The sequence below is a fragment of the Hypomesus transpacificus genome, chromosome 22 (assembly GCF_021917145.1).
Source record: "Hypomesus transpacificus isolate Combined female chromosome 22, fHypTra1, whole genome shotgun sequence".
NCBI lineage: Eukaryota > Metazoa > Chordata > Actinopteri > Osmeriformes > Osmeridae > Hypomesus > Hypomesus transpacificus.
Window position 1 is genome coordinate 3,927,658 of NC_061081.1, and position 17,914 is coordinate 3,945,571.

At 40.7% G+C, this 17,914-nt stretch overlaps 1 protein-coding gene across 1 annotated transcript; it reads right to left on the bottom strand.

Moving 5' to 3' along the window:
* Nucleotides 1-729: 729 nt before the first annotated feature.
* st6galnac4 (ST6 (alpha-N-acetyl-neuraminyl-2,3-beta-galactosyl-1,3)-N-acetylgalactosaminide alpha-2,6-sialyltransferase 4) lies at nucleotides 730-12,456 on the bottom strand. The gene is made up of 7 exons (XM_047045791.1): nucleotides 12,430-12,456; nucleotides 3,413-3,553; nucleotides 3,091-3,183; nucleotides 2,474-2,617; nucleotides 1,856-2,265; nucleotides 1,635-1,742; nucleotides 730-1,497 (listed from the first exon to the last, which is right to left on the bottom strand). The coding sequence occupies exons 3-7, from the start codon at nucleotides 3,100-3,102 to the stop codon at nucleotides 1,281-1,283; spliced, it is 891 nt and encodes a 296-aa protein (XP_046901747.1). The 5' UTR covers nucleotides 3,103-3,183; nucleotides 3,413-3,553; nucleotides 12,430-12,456; the 3' UTR covers nucleotides 730-1,280.
* Between the last annotated feature and the right edge of the window lie 5,458 nt (nucleotides 12,457-17,914).

Sequence of the window (17,914 nt, forward strand, 5' to 3'; positions counted from 1 at the left end):
TTTTTAACCGTAAAAAAGTGTTGTATTATGCAAATTATTTTTGACAAACACTTTTTCTGCTCCTGTAAATCTTATTCTGCTCCCGCGAATCTTTTTCTGCCACTGCAAATTATCATTTGACCCTAATTTAATAAGATACTTGGCTTTGTAAAAACGTAAAGCTATATTTAAAATGTACCACATTTTACTTTATTAAGATACATACTTTTTTTCTCCAGTATTTTGAGTCACTATGTAAACATCTTACAACACTAATCTTTGGAATCAACCATAAATTTCAAACGAAATGTTTAGAGAACATTGTAATTTTCTATAAGAGTAATTTCTGCAGCAACACATTCTAAATTCTTTGAAACTTTGAAAGTTCAGACACAAAGTATTCTTTGAAATGGACTGTGGCATCTTAAAACACTGATCACATCAGAGACGAGATAGATTAGGCATAACACCAAACATGAGATGTTTCATTTCTGTGTATAGAATCAATCTTTGTAACAAGATTTATAAAGACAAGACATGATCTTCAGTCAAGGTTAAAACTATGATGTAAAATAAAATGAACAAAAAGGCACAAACACCACCATGTGTGGTTTAAAAATCTCATCAATAAAAAATTCAAAATGTTCAAGTAGTAATTACCCTATGTAGCGCTGGACCATGTCTTGCAGTTAATCAGTTAACAGGACTGCAGTTTTTTGTGAATCACACAAACAAGAGTATGACATTCAGTTCATTTTAGACAAAGTTTAAAGACATTTTGCATTCATAAGACAATATACATAAAAATGTCTGGTGCAACCAACTATAAGCTTCAGTCCAAAGAAAATAAGTTAGCAGAGTACAGTGTGAAATACAGTTGTCAATGGATGGCCACTGAGTCATTGAGCAAGGTAGCACTACAAAGACAAAAATAGAAAAAGACGATAAAGGCACCATCGACTTTTTGAAAATATTAAAATGTAGTTCACCCTTATTGTAATGTCCAATAATGGGGTTGAAATAGTGGTTAAGATGCCATTATGAGGCTTTAAAAAGGACACAAGTCAATCACCAAAATACTGACCTCTTGAAATGTTGCCAGTGAAATCGTCTATGAGCCATAGATGCAAGTTCTATGGAACAACATCATTAAGATGCCAAGCAGGTTAGCAAGATACTCATGGACACCAATACAGTTATGTCAACAACAAAAAACAAAGGGCCAATCTAACTAAATTATTACCAGTACACCATCAAACTGTACTCTCCTGTATGTCAAAGGTGAGGATCAACTGACACATTTAGTCACCCCATCCTCTGTGCGCCTCGTCCTGTGGTCTCCAAGATGGATGTTTGAACGCCATCTTGTGGTGCAATGCCCACCTGGCATAGATGGTCTTCTCTGTGATGAAGCGATGGCCACCGTGGCGTGCACGTTCGTGCACCCGGTACATTCGGCACTCGTCTACCCGACTCCGCTCGTAGTAGTGGTATGGTACAACACTATGATTGGCACGGCTACACAGTGACAAGGGGAAAAGGGAGGCGTTATGGTGAACACTTAGTCTTTGATATTTCCTGTAGCTAAATAAATATAGGCCTACAGTATTTGTGCATTAGTTTGAATTAGATTTGATGACACACAAATGTGTCACCTGCAGTAATTGTCGTCTATCATGCCGTAAACATGGATACTGTCGCACACATCCATGGCCAGGATTATGGTGAAGAAACCTGTGCTGAGAAAAGCCCCCGACTTCATCCTGAAAGAGAACCAACATGACAGCAATTGTCAGAGTTTGGAACAAACACCTGAGAGCAATAGTCATATAAAGTGAGAGAGTTGTAAATTATAAAGTGCATGGTCTCACTCTACCTGTTTTTACCAGTCTCATTCTGAAATATACTGTCACAGTACTGGATCTTTTCCCTGGTCACTACGTACAGCTTCGCCTTTGGATACTTCCTGGCAACCTTCTGTAGGATGTTGAAGATGCGTCCCTTTCCATCCTGCTTCATGTTCCTCTCAGGACCCCAGAATACATAGGTGGTGTCAGCCAAATGCTTGAAATAGTAGGACTCATTTTTAAGTAGCAGGGGCACACTGGTATGGGACACTACACGCAGGCTGGTCCGGCTGCCAACATCCCTCTCGTAACCGGATGTGGGTGCGTTGTTCATGCGGATGACACATTCTGTCTTGTCAATCTCCTCGCCAATAACAGCACCCAGCATCTGCCCTGAGCTTGACACCAAGGCACATTGGCTACAGTGCATGTTAAGGAACTAAAGAAAAAGTCACAGATAGGATAGCTATTACACAGATTTACAATAACAATACGAAATTACATTTGAGGACAGTCATAATAATATTGTATGTCATAATCTGGCAACTTTCTGAAATGGAATTACCCTTCACCCTTCAAGTGACACACTTGTGATATTGAACAATGAATGTTGTTGCTTCTTAATCAGCCCCTTGCCATGTGCCCACCTGGTGCATCAAGCCAGGACTGATCTTAGTGTACCCCTGGAGTCCCGTGTTGGGCATTATAGTGGAGCCTTCTGAGTGGATCAGATGGCCATACCAAAACAACAGAGAAAGGCTGATGACGACGAGACAAAGCCAACGGATCCTCTGTGAGAGGGATCAGAGAAGTAGTTACCTGAATGAAAATTTCCTTTAGGCTGGAAATAATAGCAACAAATAAAAAATAAGTCAGGGCAACATTTCACATTAATGTTAAATAAACTGCCATGTACATTGCAATCCCTTTTGTAAAAACAAGGAGCTGCTTCGTAATTCAAAGGGATTAAGTGTTTGTGGTATAAAATATTATTATTACTAACTGTACTATTTTACGATTAAGTGTATAAGGGTATGGGGGGGGGGGCAGTAGGGATAAGTGGATGTTAAAATGGGGCAGTTAAAAGTTATGGAATCAACATTTTAACACCCACTTACCCAATATCTCCCATACCAAGTCTCACTTGTGCAATAACTTGTACCACTAAACCTTAGTTAAGTGTAACTAGCGGTTTCTACTGTGTTGTTACTAAAGGTAGTTAATATAACCTAACGCAAAGTGTTGCCAAAAGCTGTTCTCTCACCATATACTTCATATCCTTTTAAGACAAGGCAAGGTCCCGAGGCTGACACTCATCACCACCCTCACAGATAGAGATGAGAGCAAAAAAAATCACCTGTTGGGGAAAAATTGCCGTTTAGTCAAATAGATGGATAAAGTTTGGCCAAAAGAAAGTTGTCCAGAGATGAGCCGCACCACAAATAGGCTACAGCTGCTAGCCGGCCACCAAACCACTCGCATCTTTCTTTAACATTTGCCAGATCATTTAAGATGGCTAGTCATGATAGAAACAACAACAAACAAGTGAATATTTTAAAAACACTCAAAATAAATATGTTTCCAACCTCATCTCTTAGGCCGTGTGGTTTGTCTGTTTGTTATGGGGGTGCAACGCACAACCTAATCCGTCGGCGAACCCCGAGAATACAATGGTTCCCATGTGCATTGTGCAGTAGTAAGACAAGTAGGCCACACCTAACACACACCTAAGTAGGAAATACATAAAACATCAAGGGGACACGTGTATGGCATTTGAATATATTTTATATATATCAATTGCATCCCCAACAAAACAATGACAATATATTTCTAAAAATGGGAGCAATTCAACTTTAAAGGTCACATGACATGAAAACTTCACTTTAGGAGGTAATTTAACATTAATATAAGTTCCCCTAGCCTGCCTTTGGTCCCCCAGTGGTTAGAATTTTTGAAAGGTGTAAAGCAAGCCCTGGGTGTTCTTCTGTGCCTTTGAGAAAATAAAGGCTCAAACACTCGGTTTGAAAATCTGCACAACCAGTATCTTAATTTTATTTATTATTTTCTCTGTAAATGCGACACAACCTCTCAAGGTTTTGCATGTCTGCGCCAAACATTTCAGCCACCACTGTTTCCTTAACTTGAGCCAATACAAAGTTGGCCTTGCTGGCCGTCTGAAAATAATTCTGGATCAGTAGGCCTACTCCTTGGTCCAGCTACAAACCTCGGACAAGTAAGTCAACTAATGCTATATCATTTTGTCGCTTAGGCCTACTATATGGTTACCTAGCTTGCTAACCTTAGAATCTGGCTGTAACATTAACTCTGCAGCTATCAGCTGAGGTAGGCCTACTGTCGCTAATGTAAATGTAGATAAATAGCATCATGTGTGTGGATACACATTCTGTAAGGCAGTGTTGTAAGCTTCGTTGTTATGTGGATAACGTTCTGCTGTTGGTGTTATGGCGCGCGCGATATCCGCCTTTCCCCACATTGAAATGACTGAGTGTGCAGCTCTGCAAACCAGGGTTATCAGATAAGAATGGGCAAATTCGAGGCATCTTACAGCAACGGGTCTACGAGCCATTGCCATACATCCACTGTAAACATGAGTGCCGCCTCTCTCCTCATTTAGCATTTAAAGCTACAGACTCTACAGAAACAGCGCATTCTGAGGAAAGCTCATTGTGGGACTACTCGTAGTGGCTATAATTCTGCACCAAGGCTAAATTTCGGGAAAGAGACTTCAGATACAGTATTAGGGGACCACCAAGGCCTATATTAAAGCATCCAAAAACAGCATTTCATGTGAGTAGTTCAGTGAAGTCTGAACTACTGTTGTTATTCAAGAGAACGGAATAAGCTGCCATTGAGAAGGCTTAATATAAACATACAAAGGCACAACATACAAATATGTTATTAGGAGAACTCTTAGTAGTAAGATACAATTTTGTGTTAATACAGCCCCTGAACAACAAACCTAACAGACACTTGTGTAGAACCATCCAATTGATGAAACGATGATTGTGATGCTGTAGGAGGACATGAAGGATGTTCAGCATCATGGTGAACTGAATAAAGAGCACTACCCTATCTCTCTGAGAGAGATAGAGAGAGAAATATTAGGGGACGAGGGTAACAGTAAGAGTGATTATAATTGAGAACTGTGGGACATGCAGGGGTCAAGGAGTGCAAGGATGACTGGTTTTATGGGCAGAGAAGAGAGACCTAGGGAAGAGGAGGTAGAAGGATAGGGAGAAGCCTTGGGTAGAAACAGTCAAATAAATTATTCGCTGTTGATTTTGTGTCTGTGCATGTGCCTACATTCAGTACTCATACTTTGCTTTTATGTGAGGCTAGTTGCTCAGTAAGCTGGTTGAGTTTGCAAGAGTCCAGGAGACTGTGTTCATCTGATAATCCTTTATGGACTGATGCAGCTCAAAGGCTGTCATGACCTCCATGTCTTCCTGGATCAGTGCTGGGTTGACGCTCCTGTATAGGTCAGGGGTCAAACCAAAGTTTTGAATAAAGCCTCATCTGTTACAAGTATCTGTTCCTTCTTCTAATGAATCACGACCAATCATGGTCATCAGCCCTTCTTACGAATGTCTTATGAGTCTTATGAGTTGACTCATTGCTGCCAGTTTGATGGTAGTGTAATGTTGCCAGTGCATCACAGGTTGATTGGCCATCCTTCTCAACTGCATCATCACATTGGTCATTTCCTACTCTGAACAAAACACCCACAAGAAAGGATTATTAATAATGATGTTAATCCAACAATTTCTGGATTTGTTAATGTCCTAGTTATGTAGTATTTTAGGTATGATTTTTTCCACCATTTAATGTAATCATTTTATAAATGTATTAATTATCTATTGCAACGACAACAACAAATATATCTATATAAGACACACTTTTTTCATTATTTTTGATCATTAAAAAAACTATACAGAGCCAAAATATCAATGTGTTACTGATGTGTATATAAGTCTCAACAGTTCCTTCTTTAAACTTATCGACCCCCAACCTCACATCCCGTAGCCAAACATACTCTCTGCATTGATGGATCCTTTGAGCTTCTGAAGCAAGTTGTTTATACAGCTGCTGGTGCTTCTCACTGAATCAATGAAGTTGCTCTCTGTTTAAAAGCCAAATAGTAACAAATCTAGAAATCTGTTTCATTCAAGGGCGTAGGTTTGGTCTCAGCTTTGGTAGGGACACTGAACACTGAAGGCCAAAAAAATAAATATATATATATATATATATATATATATGTAGGTAACTGGTTCAGGTTTTATGGAGCTGTACTAGGCCTACATCATCTGTAATGGACTTCTAAGCAATGAAATAATGATTTATATTAATACCTTTTCACTACCTACAAATATAAGTGTGAATGATAACATTCATGGATAACCTTGTCTAAACATCCCTTAAAAAACTGCAATTTCAACTTCTCACCTGAACCCCTGATGCTGATTCATCACCAACCTGCTCTACATCTGTAGCTTCAGGATGCAGTTTTTCCTGTACAATAATTCATCAATTTAATACAGACACTAACCATGCTTAGTTGACTGCTGAAATTGATCGAGATTATAGGGATATTACTACCTAAGGGATCATATAGGCCTACTTATTACCAGTTAATATCACTTTTGAGTTGCTACTAGCCTGCTGGTACTACTAGGCTAAACTAGCACGGTCCCATTATGTGGGTAGATTAGCTTTATCCTTCTGGCTTCAACAAGACCAGCTGCTGCTAACACACTGGTCGAAAGATTGCAAACGCTAGGGATAGATTTAATTAAGCAAAAGTTACATGCTCTACTACAACTTTCAAAACATGTTTCCATTGTAGAATGGGTGGCGATGTAAGGATAGCAGGTTTGCGATGTGTGGGTAGTTTTCCTAGCCTGGCTGCCAGCCCAACTTCTCCCCGCCCAAAAGAAATTTGTTCGGAAAATTGGGTCTGGAGGGTCTCGTATTGGGGACCAACTACAGAAAACCAGAATCTGGGCGAACCAATGAAATTGCCAGGGCGGGCTTTATACGATGATGGACCGATGATCAACAGTAACGTAATCACCCACGTCACAAAAGAGCGCTTAAGTTGAATTTGTTTTGAACAAACATGGACAGAGATCTGGGATGTTGTGATTCTGCCATCGAGTCTGTTTTAGAAGACATCGACAGTGCATTAATTTTGAAAGAGGAACAGAGAGACGCAATCAAGGCATTTGTCGATGGAAAATATGTTTTTGCCGTCCTTCCTACGGGATTCGGTAAAAGTTTAATTTATCAGCTGGCCCCGATGGAGTTGTAATCCTAAACGGAGAACTTCCTATATGCATTGCCCTTTATTGTTTCGCTCAAAAAGGTTGACCGTGTGAACAAGTACTCTCCCTACCCTTAAATTAATTTTACAACACCGGCAAAAATCGTTTGTATTCATTCTTCAAGCATACTTCAAGTCTGCTTGTAGTTTAGTTCTGTTGACAACAACTATGCGGTGCTTAACATATGTCACATACTCTGTTGCTCTGATTGGTTGTAGATCTATCCAATTGAGCGAAGAGGCATTTGTTTTCCAGGCTCGTTTGAAACACGCCCTGTAGTCAAAGCCCAACGGAGAGTTCTCAGACTCATATTCTGACTAGAATTATGAGTATGACAACGTCAGGCTATAGTTTTCCTACTAGCTAACTAACAACGACCTTGCTAGCTACTCTCTGGGTGGTGAAAACACTTCTGATAGGCTACATCTCTTATTTTTGGGTGACATTATCCTATCTACAAAGCACAAAAGGGTCCAAAATATCAATGCTGAGACCAAACCAAATACTAATATGAGGCTTTATTATTTCCTGGCGTATTTAGTAGTTTACCGTGTCAGACTACTGACAGCTCTCTTTCTGGAAGTCAATTGATTCACGGAGTGTTTCTGACTCTGCCACTTCAGCTAATTAAATGACAGAATCTTGTCTCGTAGGCTCGAGGATGCATTGGTTAAGTTTTTTCACTTTTCTGGGCGACGGACAATAATACGAAATGCATTTTGCAAATATATTGTGCAAAATATTTTTTCGGAATCGATCCAAATTGCATTATCAAGGAGTTCACAAAAATATTGGTGGGGACAATTTTGTCATTTTCAAATGTTGGTGGGGACAAGTACCTAGCGTCCCCCCCTAAATCTACGCCCATGGTTTCATTTATAGCATTGTTAGAGACCTGACCATTAACAGGGTCATAGGAAGTTGTTAACTACAAATCATAACCTTGCTCTTGACCCTCCTACGGTGTTAATTTTAGGACATCCTCAGATCTCAGACTCAAGTGTCAGACTCAAACAAAAAGGCGTCAAGTCTCAGACCAAAAGTCGTCAGACTCAGGCGAAACGGCTTCAGTCTCAGAAAAACCTCTGTCATTCTCAGACAAAACGCTCTCAAACCAAATGCCATCATTCTCAGACAAAACGCTCTCAAACTAAACAACATAATTCTCAGACAAAACGCCCTCAAACTAAACTTTGTCAGAATTTTTTTTGTCAAAGCTAGCTAAATGAAGGAGCTGTTGACTAGCTTTCTGAATTAGCTAAAGTAGCAGCTTTTAAAGTGAATACCATGGTGTTGTTTCTGTTAACTGGTAGCCTACAGCAAGAAAACTTACTTTTGATATAATACGAAATAGTTGTTTTCTGCAAGCTAGTTCACTCGTGTAAAGTAAACCCATGTGTATATGTCTATGATGTGTAGTCCTCTGGTTGCCATGGATACTACAAACAAACTTTGCTAAAGAATCATAAACTTCATCCACACGCGGCGCGACGATCTGAACAACTGTTCCGCCAGTACAATCAAAGAACTAACAGAAAACAACTATTTCGCATTATATCAAAAGTAAGTTTTCTAGTTACTACCAGTTAACAGAAACAACACCATGGTATTCACTTTAAAAGCTGCTACTTTAGCTAATTCAGAAAGCTAGTCAACAGCTCCCTCATCTAGCTAGCTTTGACAAATAAATTCTGACAAAGTTTAGATTGAGAGCGTTTTGTCTGTGAATGACACCGTTTAGTTTGAGGGCGTTTTGTCTGAGAATGATGTCGTTTAGTTTGAGGGCGTTTTGTCTGAGAATGATGTCGTTTAGTTTGAGAGCGTTTTGCCTGAGAATGATGGCGTTTGGTTTGAGAGCGTTTAGTCTGAGAATGCCAGAGGTTTTTCTGACGGCGTTTAGTTTGAGGGCGTTTTGTCTGAGAATGACAGAGGTTTTTCTGAGACTGAAGCTGTTTCGCCTGAGTCTGACAACTTTTGGTTTGAGACTTGACGCCTTTTGGTTTGAGTCTGACAATTGAGTCTGAGGTCTGAGGATGTCCTAAAATGAACACCATACCCTCCTGAGAATAAAAGGTTTGATGATGAGCTTGGGGTGGGATATCCTCTCTCCTTCTCAAAAGAGTCTTCCTCTGAAGATTTCTGACAGGAAAATACAGAAATCAGAGGAATTCATGACACCTTTCTAAGCTGTTTTTCCTATTGGGATTTTCTATTTCTTATGTGCCTTCTGGTTTTAGCTTTACAATGGAGAACATCTTAGCGATTTGGGAGGTGCTGCTGGAGAACATGTCTGGCATAATAAAGATGATTAGAGACATGAGCTCCAGGAGGTTGTTATGGAGAAGAGTTCCGGTGCGGAGAAGCCGATGCCTGGCCTGAGACACAAAGGCAAAATACAGGACAGCCGATGCTCATCTCCAAATCATTGTTTAGTTCAATCAATAGTGGCCATTATCAAACAAGGTGGCCAGCACAAATGCAGAAAGAAGAAAGAGCAAGGTGCACTGACATGGCCATGAGGTGGCGGTAATGCAGCAATCTCATGTTCTTCAGCATGTGGCCCTCATCAAACACAGCATTATCTAACCAGAGCTTGCGAAACAGGCTGCGGCCCCTGCTGTTGCCGATAATGCAAGTGTACTCGTCAAGAGGAAGGATGGGAAGGAGGGGGGAAGAAACAAGGCTGCTCAAGGAACCACACCGAACCACGAAAAGGTCCTCACCAAGTCGTCTGCCAGACCTGGCGACCGCTTCATTACCATGAATAATGAATGTCTCACAGGTTCAGCTTACAAGGACCTTTTCAGGTTCAGTCAAACGCTGAATATTGTCTCATTATTGGAGACCGCAGGGAGTGACTTACATGGCACCCAGTTTAGCAAGTTATCCACTAATTCAGATAGATAATTCCAGCAGGCACTTAGAGCTAAGTGACTCACTCACGGGCATGCAGCAGTGAACCCAGAGCTGAAACTGCAGAACGCTCGACGCAAGTGCTGTTTTATGTACTCTTCAAAAATGTGTCATTACCAAAGCACAACTATGAGTCAAAACAGTGAAGCATTAAGGGCTTATCATAGCACCGATTGATAATCCATTCTTACATCTGTCACATTCACATAGAGATGATGATGTTGTAGTCCACCTGTTTTTCGAGGATGTTGTGTCGTAGCAACCTCCGGTCCTCCACTGACCCTTAACAAAAATAATCTACATTTTGTCAAATTTAGGACCCAACGGCAATTCATAATCAGTTATCCATTATATATATTTGTTTACAAATATTGAATAAAACTGCAGGTGGAGGTGTTTCTGCAAACATGGTCAGGGCAACAGTGGCCTTGATTTGATCACATAAACGTTGTTTTCCTCAATCCGTTTCCACCCACCAGGACATATCTTGCCCAACAACAACCTTTTACCCCTCAGCAGCTGGGTTTAGTACATTTGCACAGTGATAAGACCAACAGCTTAATACATTTCCACAGCAATGTAGCCCATATTTTATTTAAATGAGACATGAAATGCTGTTTTTGGATACTTTTATATAGACCTTAGTGGTCCCCTAATACTGTATCTTAAGTCTCTTTCCCGAAATTCAGCCATGGTGCAGAATTATAGCCACAATGAGCTTTCCTCAGAACGCGCTGTTTTGGTGTCTGTAGCTTTAAATGCTAATGAGGAGGAGAGGGGCGGCAACATGCGCTAATGTTTACAACGGACGTATGCAATGGCTTGTAGCCAGTGTTGCCACATTGGGCGGGTTCCCGCCCAATTGGGCTGCTTTTGATAATGCTGGGCGGGGCAAAATAGACTTGGGCGGGTTGATCAAATTTGGGCGGGTTTCGTTACAATTGGGCGCTTTTTTTAAAGACTGAAAACATTCAAACAAACTATTTGATTGGCATGTGTTACATCCGCTACTTTCAAACCTCCCCGGCAAATGTTGGGGAGATTTGATTCTTCCATCTATTAGCCAGTAAGCTAATTGGCTTGTTTAGTGACTGTAGGGACAATCATTTGGAGTGGGGCTTTGGAATCCATGGATACTGCGATATCAACAATACTGTAAATTCTAGCAATTCATTTTTGTGTTTGTGTATAAGGGATAGAGAGGAACAATCGCGAAGGGGAGAGAACAATCGGAACAAATACAGGAGGCCTAGTAGTGTTTCTGTGCTTGTTGAAAAAAAAAATAGAGAGCTATATACATTTTAAATAGGTTGGATTTTGGAGTTTAATTGTGGCTTAATCTAGCGTTACATGTCATGGCAGAATGTCATTACTTTATTGTGTTGAGCTAAAAACTTCAGGTGTAATGTTTTTTCTCATTCTGCTCTTAGTGATCTGTAAATTTAATCTCCGTTTTTGCAGATTAAAGCTTTGAATGTTTGTGGTGTATTTTCTATTGAACTTGTCATGGTTTTACACGGCTTTCTGGAAAAGTAAGGATTTTGGCGGTTTTTTATAGAAGTGGGCGGGTTTTAAATTGTTATTGGGCGGAAAACTGTCAATCTAATCTGGCAACACTGCTTGTAGCCCCCGTTGCTGTAAGATGCCTCGAATTTAGCCATTATCATCTGATCACCCTGGTTTGCAGAGGTGCACACTCATAGTCATTTCAATGAAGAGAAAGGCGGATATCGCGCGCCATAACACCAACAGCAGAACGGTTATCCAAATAACAAATAAGTGTACAACACTGGCGTTACAGCGTTTGTATTCAAACACACTTGATGCCATCTACCTTTACATTAGCAACAGTAACTCAGCTGTTAGCTGCAGAGCTAATGTTACAGCCACATTCAAGGGTAGCAAGCTAGGTAACCATATACAGTAAAGCAACAAAATGATATAGCGTGAGTTAACTTACTTGTCCAAGGTTTTTAGCTTGACCAATGAGAGTTAGTAATGATCCAGAATTTTTTTTCAGCAAGGCCAGTTTTGTATTGGCTCAAGTTGAGGAAACGGTAGAGACTGAAATGTTTGACACAAACATACAAAACTTTGTGAAGTTGTGTCGGCGCAATTCCAGCGAAAATCAAATTAAGATACTGGTTGTGCAGAAGCTTGGATGAAGGAACAAAAAAAATATCATAAAATGAAGTTTTCATGTCATGTCTCCTTTAAAGCATATCAATAATATTCAATCACAGCAATATGTAGCACACAAACATTTAAACAGCATTTTGACTTAATTAAATATTATAAGTTGTAGCCTCCATGTAATTTAGTGCTACCCTTCTGCTCAGTGGACTTACCCAGTTTGGAGGCAGGCATAATCAGAAGGTGAAGCTCTTTGTTGCCATTCTCGTACAGGCTGGCCAGGAAGGCGATTGCCTGGATGGTCTTCCCCAAACCCTCACCAAAAACCTTTATTTGAACAACTCAGATGACAGAATATGTTACATCCATAATCCAAACTATTGTTTTACTCTTTGACAGAGCTGTCCAACCCCAATCCTTGAGAGGAACCCTCATGGGCTTTTCGTCCAACCAAGCCAGTTATAGCAGATCGTATTAACCTTACTGACGCAGATTTCTGGAATAAACTGTGCTAAATCTCAGTTGGAGAAAAATCCTACTGGACAGCTGCTCTCCAGGAACTGGTTTGTACAGTCCTGATTTACGATCTCACCATTTTATCACCAAGGATTCCTGCTTGTTTTGATGCATCAGCGTTAGCCAATTCACACCAATGAGCACATAAGACTTCAACTGGAACTCTATCCAGTTATAGCTACACAATAAATTAATGAATGACAGATGTGACGGTATGCAACGGACGTGGCCACGCTCCGTCACTACAAGGCGTCGTTCGCCACCTGCTGGGCTCAAACGCACGACCTCTGACGTGCCAAGCGCGACCACTACCAGCTACGCCAAAGAAAAGCGAGCTATTCTTTGATGCAGGTAGCCCATTACATACCTGAGGAGTGAGTTTCACAGGTTCACACCCGTTACACAGACATATTAGTATGTACTGTACATGTCTATGTAGCTACTACATACAGCATATAAAAGGGGGAATCTATTTGCTGTTGAGGATGTGGAGCTGATTCGAGGAGGTCTTCTCTGCCAACTGGGTCACCTCCCTCACCATCTTCTTGAAGATCTGTTTGGACTTGGTCATAAGACAGTGGACCATTTGCTGCTCTCTCAGAACTGTACAACAGCCTTCCAGCAGCTCTAAGGAGATTCTGTAACCATAGAAGAATGCCTCCCTCTGGAGAGCGTATGTACATATTAGCACTAGTAAAAGTTACCCAAAATATAAAACACAAACAGTTTATGCATGTGTGTGCTTTGTGACTGATCAAATCCTGCCATGTCTTAAATGGCCGAAGCTTGATAATCATCTTTCATCAATCTGTCTTCAGGGAGCAGCCGTTGATGAGTGACAGCTCGTCCGCCAACATCTCCTGAAAGAAGCGCAGGATCTGGCTGACCCTGCTCTGTAGTATCTGACACCTTCCTTTCCTCTGGGTCCTTAGAGCCACTGGTCTCGTCCTCAAAGCAAGGGCCATCTGTGTCCTCTGCCTCCTCTGCCTGTCTGCTTCTGTGGTTGTCCGATTAATGCTCCTATTGCTGGTTCCTTAACCACGGTGTTGGGACCTGGCAAGGAGGCTAAAAGGGGACCGAGAAGCTGGATAAGCAGGTGCAAACAACAAGACCATGTCAGAAGGCAACTGTTGAATTGAATCTTTCCCTGATGGACAGAAACACCATGAGTCTGTGCAGGAAGGGATGATGATGGATTGAAAAGATGTCTGACATCTTGCAAGCAATTTTGCATAATCTAGCATTGTTTGACTGTTTGGCAGACATAATCTCACACATGCACACACACACATGTTATCACAGAAACGTGCAAGCAGCACCTTGAAACAGAAGACTCATAACCTCATCTGAAAACCAGAGCAGTGTTTATAAGGTGTCCTCAAAGTGCCAGTCATGCTGCATAAGTACTTCACTAAGCTCCTGAGCACAAGAAAAAACAAACAAGCAAATTTAGGAAACCAAACAAGGTTCGTAAGTTCATTTAATCAGACATTTGTCATTCCAATATTTCAAAATAAAACTTCAGCCCCAACAGTGTTGGTCTTTAAAATAAGTAAAGAGTCACTTGCACACACTTGAATTCAACTTTCAGAAGGGCATTACTATGTTTTTACTTCCTAGATCTTCCTAAGAGAACAAACATATGGGCTTGTCTCTACCAACATGTCTAGCAGGAATTCAAAAGTGTCAGGTTTAAATTCTTGGGAACCAGCCTTCCCAAAGCGAGGCAAAATACATTTTTACATGGAAATTTAGAAGATGGAAGGTTCTCCGCTATGTTTTGGAGTGTGAATTTGTCCACGGTCAGTCATAAGAGCATTTGGGAAGTTGGGAACTGATGTTGTGTGATTAGGCCTGGCTTGCAGATGGCGTTAGAATTATTCCTGCTATGGAAGAATTCGAGTGGCACTGTGTAGATCTGAATAGTCAAGGGATATGGTTTCATTACAATTTATTTAGACTATACAATTACATATGATTAAACAAAGCTTTGCTGATCAGTCATTAACGAAGGAGGTGCCTTCCACACAGATCGTTCGTAAGAGTGATAGAGAACTATCACACATGCACTGCCTTATATAAACTTTAGATCAAATGGCATTCTATAAGGTCAATCAATCAATGTAGCAAACTCTGTGATTGGCTAACTCAACTTAGTGACAGTTTGAAACAATACTAAAGGCCGTTATATGGTACTCCGTACTTCACGATTACGGACACATGGGAAGGGCCTACACATAGATGGAACGCCCTGAAACGCCCTCTCCGTTGTCTCCGGGGCCGTCGGAGAGCTGTCCTGTGCACCGTTGAAATTCCTGTCGATCCGTCATGCCGTGCTGTACAGCGACAGATACCCCTTTGCCGTGATTGGTCCGCTACGACATCATTTCAAAACGACATCATTTCCGACTTCGACAGAAAGGCGTTTTCTCTAAGGTCGTCTTCTTGAAAGACGTCTGTGATGAGAACTTCTTGGAGAGAAAGTTTATTGTGAGCTAGTTTATGCCCTATTCTAGCGAATTCAGAAACGTGAGTTTGTTGTCTGTGCACTGACTGCCACAGTTTAGTGACCTAGAGTAGTACATTGTAGTTTTGACTGTACATACAGTTTGTATGGATCTTTTTGTTTCCAATTATACCAGTCTTTTTGTTTATAATTTTTCACATTGGATTATACACTTGGTGGTGGAGAAATGAATTCACAAAACCAAAGCCTTGTCTATATCGTATCGTCTCATCACATGATCAAATAGAGACTCGCCATTGCACAACAACATACATATTACCCAGCAATCATCATTGCTAATCACAAAAATACCAAAGAAAATAAGAACGTATTCATTTCACGGAATCGTTTTTTAATAGTTTCTATAGTGTATATAAGATAAGCATATCATTTTGTTATAGAGTGCTACTATTTTCCCCACAAATAATACCTACCATGATAGAGATAAGTTTGCTCTTTCAGGTGGTTATAGTGCATTAGACACAATTTAATATAATATTATGTGACTGCACCTGTTACACTCATCGTCTGACTAGTGACAGCTGGTAAGAGGGTCACACGTATGATGAGAGGTGGGAGATAAACAACAACGATTTCTAACTTACAAAGACGCAACGTGTTTTCGACAAAAAAACGCTTCTCCACCTACTGTTCTGGCGGTGAATTGTTTTCAGCACCCCTAGCCTTCGGAGAACCATAAAGGCAACAGAAATGCTAAATAATCCGTCCTATCCGGCGGCCCGCCCATCCGTAACGGAGTCTGAGTACCGGCACCTTAAGTGTCCCAAAGTTCTTTGATGTCACAGCTCTCTCCAGAGCAGTTGATAATAAAGCCACAGGGGTTGGCCAGCCAAATGGTCAACTGTCCTTTGCGTGGTCATCTTCAAACAATACTTTTAATTAACACAAACAATGAAACAGGACACAGTCCTTCTCTAGCCAAAGTTCAGAGCAACTGCCTTATTGACCCCTTACACTAACCAGAGGACAGAAGGCCATATAAGATGCTTCACCCATCCCCCAGGGCAAGCTGCCCACAGAGCCATCAGCACCTCACATTCCTTTGAACTCAACTTAATTATCTATCCTTTCTGTCTCTTACCAATGTACATAGAAACTTATAGATTTCATACACATACATCTATGCATATGACCAACATTTTGACAACATTCCCAAATATGTTTATGAAGTTTGGTTCTGGGATTGTCACGTTTTTTCACATTAATATTGACAAAGAAATTCTGTATGGACCTCACTTTGTGCATGGAGGTATTATCAAGCCAATTAATAATAGGGCTGATATTCATGGTTTTTGTCAAGAGTCTTAGTAAACTAAGTCTTAGTTCACTTAGTTTGACTGGTGGACATTAAAGCTTTAGTTAAAAATGTAATTCTAGACAATTCTGTGCTTGAACATTTGTGGCCACAATTTGGGGAAGGCCCTTTCTTGTTTTGGCTTGATAATGCCCCCTTGCACAAAGCAATAATATTTTCATCAAGTTTGATGTGAAAAGACTTGATAAATTAATTAATTATTGTGCCATATGCAAGCCAGGTCTAATTACTCAACATCTGTGCTCAAACTCCCTCATGCTCTTGAAGCTAAATGGAAACTAATCCTGCATCAATGTCCTAACGTCTACTGGAAATCCTTCCCAAAATGACGTCCGCTATAGAAATTGGGCACCAACTCCATATAAAAATCCCACGATGAGAGGTTCAACAAGCAGGTGTCTATATATTCAAAGGTGTCCACATACCATTGGCCATATAGTGTATGCATTTGAAAGGTATTTATGCTCTGTGAGGCCATAATCAGCCAGTAAAGCCTTCACCTCTTTGACCAGACTGGGAAACTTGCATTCCAGCCACTTCATTATATCATCCTGGCTCTTCCACCCAGGGTTCAGACCCTCCTCCTGAGAGTCGTCCATCTGATAGGGCAAAACATAATCACATGATGTCCCAAATGCAGACAGGCTAATTACAGCGCTGCCAACTCCTCCCCACGCTAACCTGCCCTTCTTTGTATGAGAAATGACAGCAAACAAATGAAAAAGCGGAATGGCAGTTTATCATCCTGGTCAGGGAATTAAACTGGTGACCCAGGGGTCAGAATCCCAAGTGGGGCAAGAGCCTTTCATGTCCTTGAGCGAAGCACTTAAGCTTCATTGCTTCAGTAAATCTCCGGCTCAACAGGGATCCCACTCAATTCATGGTTCCATTTTCCATTACTTTCTAGGATAATTTACGTAATTTTCCAGGAAAAAAACTTTATGAATTAAGTTCAAACTAAATATTTTCACAAAAATATATGTTCCTGTTTGACATTCAGTCAATGCTAAAATATATCGTGCATAATAACAAAAATAACAACTCTGTGCATTATTACATTTGCATGCCAATTAATTGAAAAGTGGATTTTGACCATTGTGGATTTCAAATCTTTGTTGAGATCAGTCCTGATGTTTCCGAAGAAAATTAATCAAAATAACTGATTGAGGTCTACCGTACCCTAACCTCAACAACAACGTTGGAGTCAGGTGGCTGAGCGGGTAGAGCATCGGGCTAGTAATTTGAAGGTTGCCAGTTCGATTCCTGGCTGGTGCACATGATGTTGTGTCCTTGGGCAAGGCACTTCATCCTACTTGCCTCGGGAGGAATGTCCCTGTACTTG